General features: G+C 40.7%; 2 protein-coding genes across 5 annotated transcripts in view; one reads left to right on the top strand and one right to left on the bottom strand.

Annotated features, from left to right (window-relative positions):
- Positions 1 to 520: 520 nt before the first annotated feature.
- Positions 521 to 11,732, bottom strand: part of Moap1 (modulator of apoptosis 1) — a 15,457-nt gene continuing 4,245 nt past the window's right edge. The window contains exons 1-2 of one of the 2 annotated variants that reach the window (XM_046440603.2): positions 2,487 to 2,828; positions 521 to 2,330 (exon numbers count right to left, since the gene is read on the bottom strand). In XM_046440603.2, coding sequence (XP_046296559.1) covers positions 1,158 to 2,210 — 1,053 coding nt within the window. In that variant the 5' untranslated portion in view covers positions 2,211 to 2,330; positions 2,487 to 2,828 and the 3' untranslated portion in view covers positions 521 to 1,157. Of the gene's footprint in view, positions 2,331 to 2,486; positions 2,829 to 11,732 lie in introns of those variants that run through there. The other variant, XM_058577689.1, reaches the window with a different exon arrangement.
- On the top strand, positions 2,795 to 4,643 carry Lyset (lysosomal enzyme trafficking factor). 3 transcript variants are annotated; one of them, XM_046440606.2, is made up of 2 exons: positions 2,795 to 2,947; positions 3,815 to 4,643. In XM_046440606.2, exon 2 carries the CDS (start codon positions 3,831 to 3,833, stop codon positions 4,224 to 4,226), a length of 396 nt encoding a protein of 131 aa, XP_046296562.1. In that variant the 5' UTR covers positions 2,795 to 2,947; positions 3,815 to 3,830; the 3' UTR covers positions 4,227 to 4,643. The 3 variants fall into 3 exon arrangements, with proteins under 3 accessions (XP_046296562.1, XP_046296563.1, XP_046296561.1); XM_046440607.2 differs by having other exon boundaries at positions 2,902 to 3,027; XM_046440605.2 differs by lacking the exon at positions 2,795 to 2,947 and adding an exon at positions 3,085 to 3,397.

Genomic DNA, 11,732 nt, shown 5'->3' with positions numbered 1-11,732 from the left:
TAGTTGTTTCAACTCAGGCAAACTTTTCTTCCTCCCTGTGTTCATTTCCACAGTCCAAAACTGAGTTTCCCTATGTTGCAGGATTTGTACATGTGATGTGTGGTCCTTGGGATCAAAGGTAGGGCCTCATACATACCAGGCCAGCACTCTACCACTTAGCTCTAGCCCCAGGTCCATACTGCAGGAGTTTTAAAAGGATTACATGAGAAAATACATGGAAAAGCTTTTAGTCCAGTCTGCCAGGAAAAGGTATGCTGTTTCTTTCCTTTCTCCCTCCAAATTCAATACACTGAAGTCTCTGGATCTATACTTGTCCTATGTGTGCAGTCTTGTTTCATTCCATTGTTTTATGGCTTTAAAAGATTACTCTGGGAATCTCACTTAGAAAAAGATGTCCTACCCCCTGGGCACCAACAGGAAAGAGTTCAAAGAATTAGGTTTGCATAACTAAGTCTGTGGTTTTCAAATTCATACTTTATGAACAGTTGGTTCACATGAGATCTCTTTTAGAACCTTAATGTAAAGAAAAAAGATTAAAGACATTTTATTAGCATTCCTTTATATTTTCACACCTATACTTTTATAACAATCATGAAAACAATATTCAGAACAATTGATGCTTTGATGACACATATCAGAAATCTGGCATTAAAGATGGCTGTTGCAGACTTATCAACCTCAGCATTCAGCTCTGCCTTTTGATTGCACAGAATCAATGATTTGTGATTTGCACAGAAAATAACTTAATATCTTAACCATAGCTCTTTGTTAAAAGGAGCTCAACCAATGCTCCTCTTTTATCATGCAGGGCAATATACACACCTAAAAACTACTGAGGGCACACATGTGACATGCTACACTTGCACCTGCTACCAAACAAGCAGAACTCTCAGTGAGATCTGGTTTGCATATGCCGCCTCTCAGCACTGTACACAAGATAGACCTTTTGTACAATTTACATGACAATAAAAATCACAGGGGTGACACATTTAAGGGATATTAAATAGGCATGGAAATGACAAACGGTTTACACTGAGAACAGAATGAGTTACTTGACAGCCAAGGTGGGGATTGGTTAGTGTCTATCACTGGAGTACGTGGACTCATCTACCTCCATGCTCTGCTTATTGCCAGACATTCCTCTGCTCTCCTGGGATTCAGGTGAAATGCCCTTCTAACCCCCTCTGGAGAAAGGCTGCCTCCTCCTCAGCTGCCTCCTTATCCTTTATCAGTGCCAGTAACTGCAGTAAGCCTGGAGCTGGACCATCCTCTGGCAGATCAAGCTGTCTGCGAACTGTTCTGTGAATCGCCCCAGCGATGATTTGCTCTAGGCGGGCCTGATTCACATCACCCTTCTCTATTGCTCCTCTCTGTACCAGTTTCTGTAATAAAGGCTCTAGCCTTAGTACATAAGCAGACAACTTTTCTTTATCCTTCTGGTAAGTGTTTAGATATTTGACCTGCAATTCCCTAGGATTATCAGTAACCCCAAATACTGTTTCAAGAGCCTGAAGGCATTCATGGGCTTTAATTAAAGGATTATTTATCTTGAGGATACGAATAATATCAAATGCTGGGCCACGAAGGCTCTCTATCAATCGCCTTCTTTTTTCTGTATCAGACACCTGCCATGTCTTCATCATCTGAGTAGTATGAAACAGCCATGATCCAAATTCTTCTTCCCCTGGTTCTGGAGGATCCCTGCCTGAGAACAGTCTCAATTTTTTATAATTTAGGTATTGGAGGGCAGGCTGAAGAGCCTCATCTAATGCCTGTGTCAACATAGCTGCCTGCATTTCAGGGATCATACCCTGGTCAAAAGGGTTATGTCCACACCCAAGAACTCTGGTCAACTCACCCACTGTCATGCCCTCTTCTTCTAAAAACTCATTTAATTTCCTTAAAAATTCATTATCCGGTTCTGGCGGCTTAAAGACCACTCTCCACACACCCCCTCTCCCTGGTATCTCCTTAGGAACCATATCGTGACTTGTCTCCTCAGTAAGGCCTATTAAGGCTACGTTCCTGTTCTCATCCCTTCTGAACATCCTCCCAAGCAGTCTGTACTCCCCCAAAGGAGCCAGACCAGCCCGTAGAGCCTCCTCGATTTCGGCCACACCACAGGTCTGGGGGATGCCGGTAATCAATAGCGCTTTCCGAGGGTTCATATCCATCCCCCTGCACCAGTCTTCTAAAAGCCTCAGGGCCATTGTGCCCGAAATCACAGATTTAAGTTCTAATTCTTCCGAAGCGCGTGTGCCCACCGCAATTCTCAGTAATCCTGCGCAGTACCCCACGTAGGTCTGGTCAACGTGCCGAGGTCCAGCAGCCTGCGGGGATAGGAGCCAGATCAGTTAGGGGTGTCTGCGTCTGGGGCGCAAGTGCAGGTCCCCGTGAGCCCGCCGCCGCGCTCTGCTGCAAGCAGGCCCTCCCCTCTCCCGCCCCTCTGGGTCAGTGAAGCGGCTCGCCATCCCACCTGCCCTCACCGTTATCTACTGCGATGCCTGCGCCGTCTGCAGGGGGCGGGACGCTAGGCCCGCTCCCGACCGGGAGCAGGAGTGCGGGCGTGCTCGGTTCTGACGGACGCTCGGGAGGCGCGCCGGCCGCCGGCAGTGGATGCCGAACCGCCCGGCCTCTGCCCTTCTCTCCGCAGCGAGGAGTGACGAGGCGCGACGAGGCGCTCAGTTGTGACCTAGGCACCGCGGAGGACGAGCGGAGCACACGAGGCGCCAGACCAGACCCTCGCCCTCCTGCGCCGCGGTATCAGCCCTGGCCCAGCTGCGGCTGTCTAGGGCGCACTCTGGAGGTTGTGCGGCGCGCGGAGGCGCACTGACATCACGAAAGCGGGCCTGAGGAGGCGGGGCGCGCGCGCTTCCGGCCCAAGCCGGAAGCCCCAACTGCGGCGGCATCCGGGACGGCGGGCGGGAGGGCCACCCGGGACAGGAAGGTGAGAGCCGGGACCTGCTCAGCTTTGCAGGCTGTCTCGGACGGCGGCCGCCGCTGGGCGCCGGACTTGCGGCGCTGCAGGTTGGCGAGGCACGGCCTGGCGCTGCCTGTGCAGCCCGGGAGCGGCGGGCGGGCGAGAGCTGCAGGGGGCGGGGCCGACGCCAGGGAGGCCCCAGTGGCCCGGGAGCCTCCCGGCCGGCCGGGTGACCAGCCCTGCTCTGCCCGAGGCGGCAGGGGCCGGGCCGCCGCGTGACTACCCGTAGTCACGCTGTACTTAATCACTGTTAGCTTGTGCTCCAGGCTGGCGGCGCTCACCTTTCTCCCCGAACCGGGTGACCCAGGGGATTTCTTTTATGGTGGCTTGTTCTGAAATGCCAAAACCACCCGATTATTCAGAACTGAGTGACTCTTTAACGCTTGCCGTGGGAACAGGAAGATTTTCGGGACCACTGTAAGTGTTTAAGAGTTACTGTCGTAACTTGGGGGCTCCGATGTTGGCATAATCTGTAGAACCCAATCTTCAGATTTGAAGCAATACTGTTAAGCCAGAAAGCATTTCAACTGTAAAAGTGAAATGTCCCGTAGGAAATTGGCTTACTTACAGTTTCTGAAGTGAAGGTGTACAGGACCTATTTAAGCAGATGTAATTATTTATTGTGTAGAATTCACATAAAAAGCATGGTTTTTACTTGCTCGTAACTACTACATAGAACAGCCACCTGTAGGTTATGTACATTTCTTATAAAATTTATTTTGAACATTAGTGGGGTATTTTAGAGCTCTTGGAAATAAAGCAAATACGTTTGGAATAGTTGCCATAGAAGCATTACTAGACCCTAACTGTATTTTTTCATTTTTTACTTCGAAGGCACAGAGCATGGAGAATGATGAACTTCCGTCAGCGGATGGGGTGGATCGGAGTGGGACTGTATCTGTTAGCAAGTGCAGCAGCATTTTACTATGTTTTTGAAATCAATGAGACTTACAACAGGCTGGCTTTGGAGCACATTCAACAGCACCCAGAGGAGCCTGGTGAAGGAACCACATGGACACACTCCTTGAAAGTTCGCTTACTCTCCCTGCCTTTTTGGTTGTGGACAATTATTTTTCTGATACCTTACTTACAGATGTTTTTGTTCCTTTATTCTTGTACAAGAGCTGATCCCAAAACTGTGGGCTACTGTATCATCCCCATATGCTTGGCGGTTATTTGCAATCGCCACCAAGCATTTGTCAAGGCTTCTAATCAGATCAGCAGACTACAACTGATTGACACATAAAATCAGTCATTGGTTTTTCTTTATGATTATGAAACTGCCAGTACATTATGGAGTCTGATCACAAGAATGCGATTTCTTCACAGATCTCAGGAAGTTGTGGTGCGACAGAGGCTTTTTAAAAATGTGACTAAGGGACGATCTTTATCTGAATAATAATGATTTTTTTTAGGTAAAGCCTGAGATATAGTACTACAGAATCATGTTGATAACTTCAGGTTTTGCAAGTAAAATTGTGTCTTGTTATTTGTATTCATTAGAAACTTGAATAAGTACCTGAACTCATTTCTCTTCTACTGTGCAGCATAGTGACAATTGAGAAAATTTTCCTTTGGGGAAAAAAGTGAATATGAACATTTCCATTGTGTTAAGTGTAAAAAGGTCCAAATATGATCATAAAATTTAAATTTTATACAATTACATGGCTTGCTTTAAGATTCTTAAAACACACACTAATTCATCCTTCTGTAGATAAGCTCATGCTTGCTAGCTTTCAGTTTGAGGAAGTAGTATAAAACTATTGAAATAACTATGGTTTATTATTAATTTTGGAGTTAGGGATTGAACCCAGGGTCTGGTACGTGCAAGTACATATGCTGCTACTGGCCTATATCCCCAGCTATGATGCCTGTCTTGATAAGCAGAATTTGTTCTGGATAATGGCTGGCTAAATCATTTAAAAATTTTGTTTTAGTTGTAGATGGACACGATATCTTTGTTTCTTTATTTTTATGTGGTGCTGAGGATCAAGCCCAGTGCCTCATACATGCGAGGTAAGCACTCTACTGCAGCTACAACCCCAGCCCCGGCTGGCTAAATCATTATTAATGCTCCTGGTTTTAAAAAAATTTGGGCTGAGCATAGTGGTGTGTATCTATAATCCCAATAATGGGAAGAGTCAGACAAGAGGATCACAAGTTCCAGGCCAGCCTCGGCAACTTAGGGAGGCCCTAAGCAATTTAGTGAGATCCTCATCTCAAAATTAAAAAAAAAAAAAAAGGCTGGGGATGTGGCTCAGTAGTAAAGCACTTCTAGATTCAATCTCCAGTATCATAATAGTAACAATAATAATATCTACTTGGGAAGAGACTAAATGTTTTAAAGTCTAGAAATAACTTACACAGAAGATGTGAATAGGTGAAGGTAATTTAATCTAGTCCTTCAGATGTGATGCCCTTCTAAAGTCTACCATCCTGTCATCCTGATTTTTTCGCCCACAGCAGTTGCATGAGGATGTGATTCTTGTACCTCCTCTCCTTTGCATTTATATTACCTTGTGTCAGGTACCAATACAAACAACTAAAGAAATGAAAGTCTTTTTTTTTTTTTTCTGGGTAAGGTCAGGATATGTAGTTACGTTAACACTAGGACATATTTTACACGATTTTGGGAATAATCATAACCTTTTTTTTGGGTGCTTACTCTGAAGATCTGTTTGAAGAGCTTTCCATGAATTAACTCCTATATTACAACTCCTTTGAGATGGCAGTTATTTTCCACGTTTTATTGACGGCAAACTGAGTCAGGAGTTAACTAACTTGCCAAAACCTGGCATTCTGATTCCTTTGTGTTTAACCGCTAAGCTATAGTGCTTTTCACAGATGATGTTTTTAGTACTGTTACTGTTTGCCCAGTCATGCCAAAGAATGGAAATGGCAATATTAGTGAGAAAAGTTTTCTTTTCTCAGTTTATATATATAAGCTACTGAAAATAAAGTTTCTTAGCAATTTGACCTTTATGTCACATTTGAGCCACAAGGAAGGTTGAGCATTCCACAGCAAACTTTTATCTAAAAGATAAAGCAGGTACCTTTGTAACTCAAAAGCAGCAGAATCTCTCTTACCACCTCCAAAGGTCCAGTTACTGATGTTTCTTGACATAATACACTCAATCCAAACAATTGGCAGTTGGAAATACCTATTAGATAATAAAAATCTAGCATCTTTTCTTTTTGCAGTACTGGGATTGAACATCTGCCTATTTTGAGTACTCAGTATGCATATTGCAGCCACTGTTTTCTGTTTCTTCACTTATAATCTTATGAGGCAGGTATTGCATTGGTAGTAATACCATTTACAGAGGAGGAAATTTGATGCACATAGGAATCAATAATCTGTCCATGGTCACACAGCAAGTTAAGTGGAAAGAGTCAGGATTTGAATCCAGGATGTTTACATTCAGATCTCCGGGTTTTTAATCATTCCACTTAACTACTTCTCAAAAAAGGAAAATTTGAGGAAAATCATTGGGAAATTTCCTGCTTTATTAGTCTGGATGCAGTGTTAATTTAGAGATGCCTTTAGAAAATTATTTCAATTGCTTTTTGTCTTATAAATGCTTTATGTACTGCCACTTCTGAAAAGGCAATTCCTTTTTATTGAAGTAGATTTTATCTAATTTTGGAATTTTAAGCTTTAGTAAGTAAATGTTCAGTCCATCTGTATCAACATCATATTGCCTTGATCACAGGAATATGAATTAATAGTAAGATTGGTGTAGTTTTTCCAAATATAATTACAAAATTCTAGATTACAGGGTTAGTCTGCTTTATTATTTAAGAATTCCTTATAATTCAACCTGGCTTTTTATAGCTACATTCCAAACATCTTTGGTAGGGTGAAAAGGAGGATTGAGGAAGAGATTGAAATTAATAGATAGGAGACTTTGGAACCACAACCCCAGCCCCTAGATTATCCTTTATTTCTATTCACTTCACAATATGAAAGGCAATATGAAATCCTGAATACAGGATTATGTAGTGAGTTGGATGGTAAATGATATTAAGTGCTGCAGGGATTTAGGGAAGGGCAGATATCCTAGGATCCATAACTTCTAATTATTTGCTTCCAGATATGAGAAAAACAGAGCTATATTCCACAAGGATTTCATGTCATTTCATTTGCAACTACATCTGAGATGAAATGATCCTGTGTTTTTCACTGAAACATGTCAGATATATATATATTTTTCAAAAGTACTAGTATAAGAAATAGATAATTTGCAGAAATATGTAATTCATGGTGCTTTAGTCAACATTTAAATTTTCTGACTTTAAAAATGACTTTAGGGATGGGGTTGTAGCTCAGTGGTACAGCACTTGCCTAGCACATGTGAAGCCCTGGGTTCGATCCTCAGCACCACATAAAAATAAATAAAATAAAGGTATAGTGTCCATCTACAACTGAAATTTTTCTTAAAAAAAAAAAAAAAAAAAAAAAAAAAAGGTTCCCTAAAGTTTAGAATTTGATTCTATTTCAAAGCCTTCACAATTAAACTTTTCTTTAGGGAAGTGGAGTCATGAGGTCAAGTGCTCACATGAGAGTGACTGCACCCATAAAATAACCAAACCAGTTTGTGTGTTCATCATGGATTAGTGTTAATCTTTTTAATTAAGATTAAATGAGGGGCTAGGGCTGTAGCTCAGTGGCAGAGTATCTGCCTAGCATGTGTGAGACTGGGCTCTATCCTTAGCACTGCATAAAGATAAAATAAAGGCATTCTGTCCATATACAAGTAAAAAAAATTTTTTTAAGAAGATCAAATGATTTCCTTCTTGATGGACTTAACAACTTATCTCTAAATTTACTACAATATCTGGGGGCTGGGGATACAGCTCAGTTGGTAGGGTGCTTGCCCCGCACGCACAAAGACCTGGGTTCAATCCTCAGCACTACCACAAAAAAAAAAAAAAAAAAATTACCACAGTATCTCATGACTCATTTTTTTGCATCAAATATGTGCTATCACCTAATTAATTCTCCAACTTATAAAATTCCCATACAATTTTGGATCATGATTGGAAATCATCATGCATTTAGTATTTGTTTTAGTTTAAGGTAGTGAATAGGTATTAAAATAAGGCTGTATAGGGGCTGGGGTTGTAGCTCAGTGGTAGAGCACATGCCTAACATGTGAGGCATTGGGTTCAATTCTCAGCACCACATATGAATAAAGGAATAAATAAATAAAATAAAGGTCCATTGACAAAAAAAAATAAGGCTGTACCTTAGAAGTATCTGGGGAAATCAAATCAAAGCACAACTCCTCATATAACAATGCCAGGGTCCCTTACCAACCAATTATATCTGATTTTGGGGGTGGACCCCAGCCAATCCTATTCTTAAAACTTTTCAAATGATTCCATTTGGGTTGAGAACCACTGGATCAGTGTTTCTACGCGTAGCATTTACTAAACACGCAATGGTCAGTCAGGAGAGATTTGCTTGTCTTTGGAATAATTGTAGCAAAAAAAAATTATTATTTTTGGTACTAGGGATTGAACTCAGGGGCACTCGACCACTGAGCCACATCCCTTGCCCTCTTTTGTATTTTATTTGGAGACAGGGTCTCACTTAGTTGTTTAGCATCTCACTGGTACTGAGGCTGGCTTTAAATTCATGATTCTCCTGTCTCAGCCTCCTGAGCTGCTATGATTACAGGTGGGCGCCACCGTGCCCCGATGCAGCAAATGTTCTGAAGGAAGTTCACCCCATCTATTTTAATTACAAATCTTTAGAGTTTCTGTATTTTCTAATTTCAAATTCTCTGCAGTTTTCTAAAATATGCTTCTATCAGACTTCTGCCTCCCATTACCAAACTGTTCTCAAGAGGTCACCAGTCACTTATACTAACTCCACCGTCAAGTCTTGGTTCTCAAATCATCTATCAGCAGTTCTTGGATACTGTGTCCTTGAGATACCTTCTTCAGTTGGTTTCTGAACCAGTAGAGCTTTAGTGATAATGGATATTCTTTGTGCTATTCAAATCAGTAGCTGCTAGCTAGATGAAGGAAGCTAATATGACCGAGGAACTGAATTTTAAACTTTATTTAAATAGTCATACGTGGCAAGTATTAAATGGTTCAGTTCTAGCCGCCTTTGAATTCTTCCTTATACCTGCTTCTGACTTCTTGGCTGCTTCCTTCTAAACGTTGGTGTATCCCAGTTCTCTTTTTTATACTTACTCCTTTGGTCATTTTATTTAACCTATCTTTCCCTAACCTTCTCTAGGTTGACTTATACTTCCTCTTTGACAAATATTTGGATGGAAAATGTGTTTTATTTGGGTGTGAAGGGGTTGCTTTTTATGTGAAATTGTATTCTTTCCCCTGAATTTACATGACAGAGTATTAAACTGTTAATGTGGCTGATCTGTGCTTATTAAGTTCAAAGCATGAGTTTTTAAGTTAAAAGTTATTAGCCAGGTGTGGTGTCACAGGTGTTTTCCTGTGTAATCCCAGGGACTTGGAAGGCTGAATCAGGAGTATTACAAGTTGGAGGCCAGCCTGGGAAACTTAGCAAGACCCTGTCCCAAAATAAAAGAGCTTGGGGTAAGGACTTCGGAGATCAAACCCCAGTATTGAAAAAAAAAAAAAAAGTCTCACAATTTTTTTCTACATATTATAGGAAAAAAAAATATATTTTAGCAGAGAACAGAAAGGCATAAAAGGAAAACTATACCTCTCTCCCTTAACTCATATATTCTCTTCCCAGTGGCAGTTGGATTATATCTTTTGTTTAAAATATTTAGCCATAACCCCAGCCTGGATTATATCTTTTCAGATATTATAAGCATGTCAATCTTACATTTTCCAGTAGTTTAGCATTCTACAGATTTCTGTTTCTTACTAGTTTTCATTTAACAGAGATTGATCCTTAATGGCATATAGGTCTACTCATATCTTGATCTTTTTAATGACTGCACAGTATGGTTGTACTATCATTACTTTTATTTAACTAGTCTTCTGCTGATGAACAATGTCAACTTGACTTTCAAAGTGCTTATACCAATCTACACTCTCCCCACTTTTTCATTCTTAGTTCTTTTTTGGTGGTTTTTGAGACAGGGTCTCGCTAAGTCCTTAGGGCCTCCCTAAATTGCTGAGGTTGGTCTTGAATTTGAGATCTGCCTGCCTCAGTCTCCTAGTCACTGGGATTACAGATATGTCCCCACACCCTTTCTAGCTCAACATTGCATCAGAAGAATTTAGCTTTCAGTCTTAGAAGTAAAAAATGGTATTATATTGTAGTTTTAATTTTCATTTCTTTGAAATGACATTTTTTCACTTAAAATCTATGTGGATTTCTTTTCCTGTGTCCATTTCCTTTGCCTATTTCTGCTGTGTTTTCCTGACAGGTACATAAGAGATATACTTTACCCCTCTTTATATTCTCACCTTATTAAAAGAATGTTTAGGAGGAATTTTATTATTTACTTTTATGGTTTCTGGATTTTTAAAATCTTAGGAAATTTTTCCTGATTCTAAAACTATAAAAGCTATTATTCTATTATTATTTTTTATGGACTTTTTTATACAAAAAAATCGATCCTCCTGTCTCACAGCCTCCCCACTTACTGGCCTGAAACTTCTTATGTTCTAAGGAGTGAGGGGAAAAAAACCCAATTTCTCCACAAAAATTAACAAATTTGTTTCTTTTCTCATTTGTTAAAATAAAACCGAGTTTTTGCCAGGTACAGTGGCCATGCCTATAAATCCTTGGGACTCAATGGTAGAGCACCCCCGGATTCAATCCCCAGCACTGTCAAAAAAAAAAAAAAAGTTTTGTTATAAACATCCCCCAATTTCTCCAATAGAGAATTTTACATCCTACTCTAATATTTAAATATCCAAGAAAAAATTACCATATAATGATCACACTGCAATTAATTTCCCAAAACACTTTATCTGCAAGTATCACCAAGTCCTGATACAAAAAAAAAGGTCAGGTTTTCAAGATGTCTTTTATAAACCTTATTGCAATGTATTATATTTAAGGAATAATAAAGATCAATAGAATAAGAGCGAGCAATGAAAGGGGAGGAGGAGAATGAAGCTTACTAAATTATGTTACGTGCAATGTATCTTTTTTTTTTGGGGGGGGGGTACTGGGGATGGAGCCCAGGGGTGTTTAACCACTGAGTCACATCCCTAGCTCTTTTATTTTACTTTGTGACAGGGTCTCGGTAAGTTGTTTAGGGCCTTGCAAAGTTGTTGAGACTAGCTTTGAACTTGTGACCCTCCCAAGCCGCTGGGATTGTGGTGTGCGCCACCACACCCAGCTAATGGGCCCATTTAAAAAAATAAATAGAAGGAAGACCAATAGAGGAAGAGGACTGGGGGAGAAGAGGGAAGGTAAACAGGAAGAACTGCGGATTAAAACAGAGCTATGTTATATGCACTTATGAACATCAGAATGAACACCACTATTATGTATGACTATAATGCACTAATTTAAAAAAAATAGTGATAAAAAAGAAATGACATTCTATACTTACATAGATTGAACAATTCCACTGACAAATAGTTATGTCTTTAATAGGCTAAATAGGGACTAGATAAAAGTACTATATAACAAACAGAATCACACCTCTAAATGAAAACAAACTATATTTCCTTTTCAAGTACAGGCCCTTAGCTGGGTGTGGTGGTGCACAGCTGTAATCTGAGCAGTTCAAGGCCAGCCTGGGTAACTAAGCAAAAACCCTGTCTCAAAATAAAAAATAAAAAG

This window comes from Marmota monax, unplaced genomic scaffold (assembly GCF_021218885.2).
Source record: "Marmota monax isolate L192 unplaced genomic scaffold, Marmota_monax_Labrador192_F-V1.1 WCK01_AAM20220418_F8-fsc00017, whole genome shotgun sequence".
Taxonomy (NCBI): Eukaryota; Metazoa; Chordata; class Mammalia; order Rodentia; family Sciuridae; genus Marmota; species Marmota monax.
Note: the sequence above shows the minus strand (reverse complement) of the source record. Positions and strands in the feature narration are given on the sequence as shown.

Excerpts from the sequence above, each read along its gene's own strand:
- Lyset (XM_046440605.2), top strand. The coding sequence starts at position 3,300 with ATGGTGGCTTGTTCTGAAATGCCAAAACCACCCGATTATTCAGAACTG. Across the intron at positions 3,398-3,814 it reads GGAAGATTTTCGGGACCACT|GCACAGAGCATGGAGAATGA; the intron begins GTAAGTGTTTAA and ends TTTACTTCGAAG.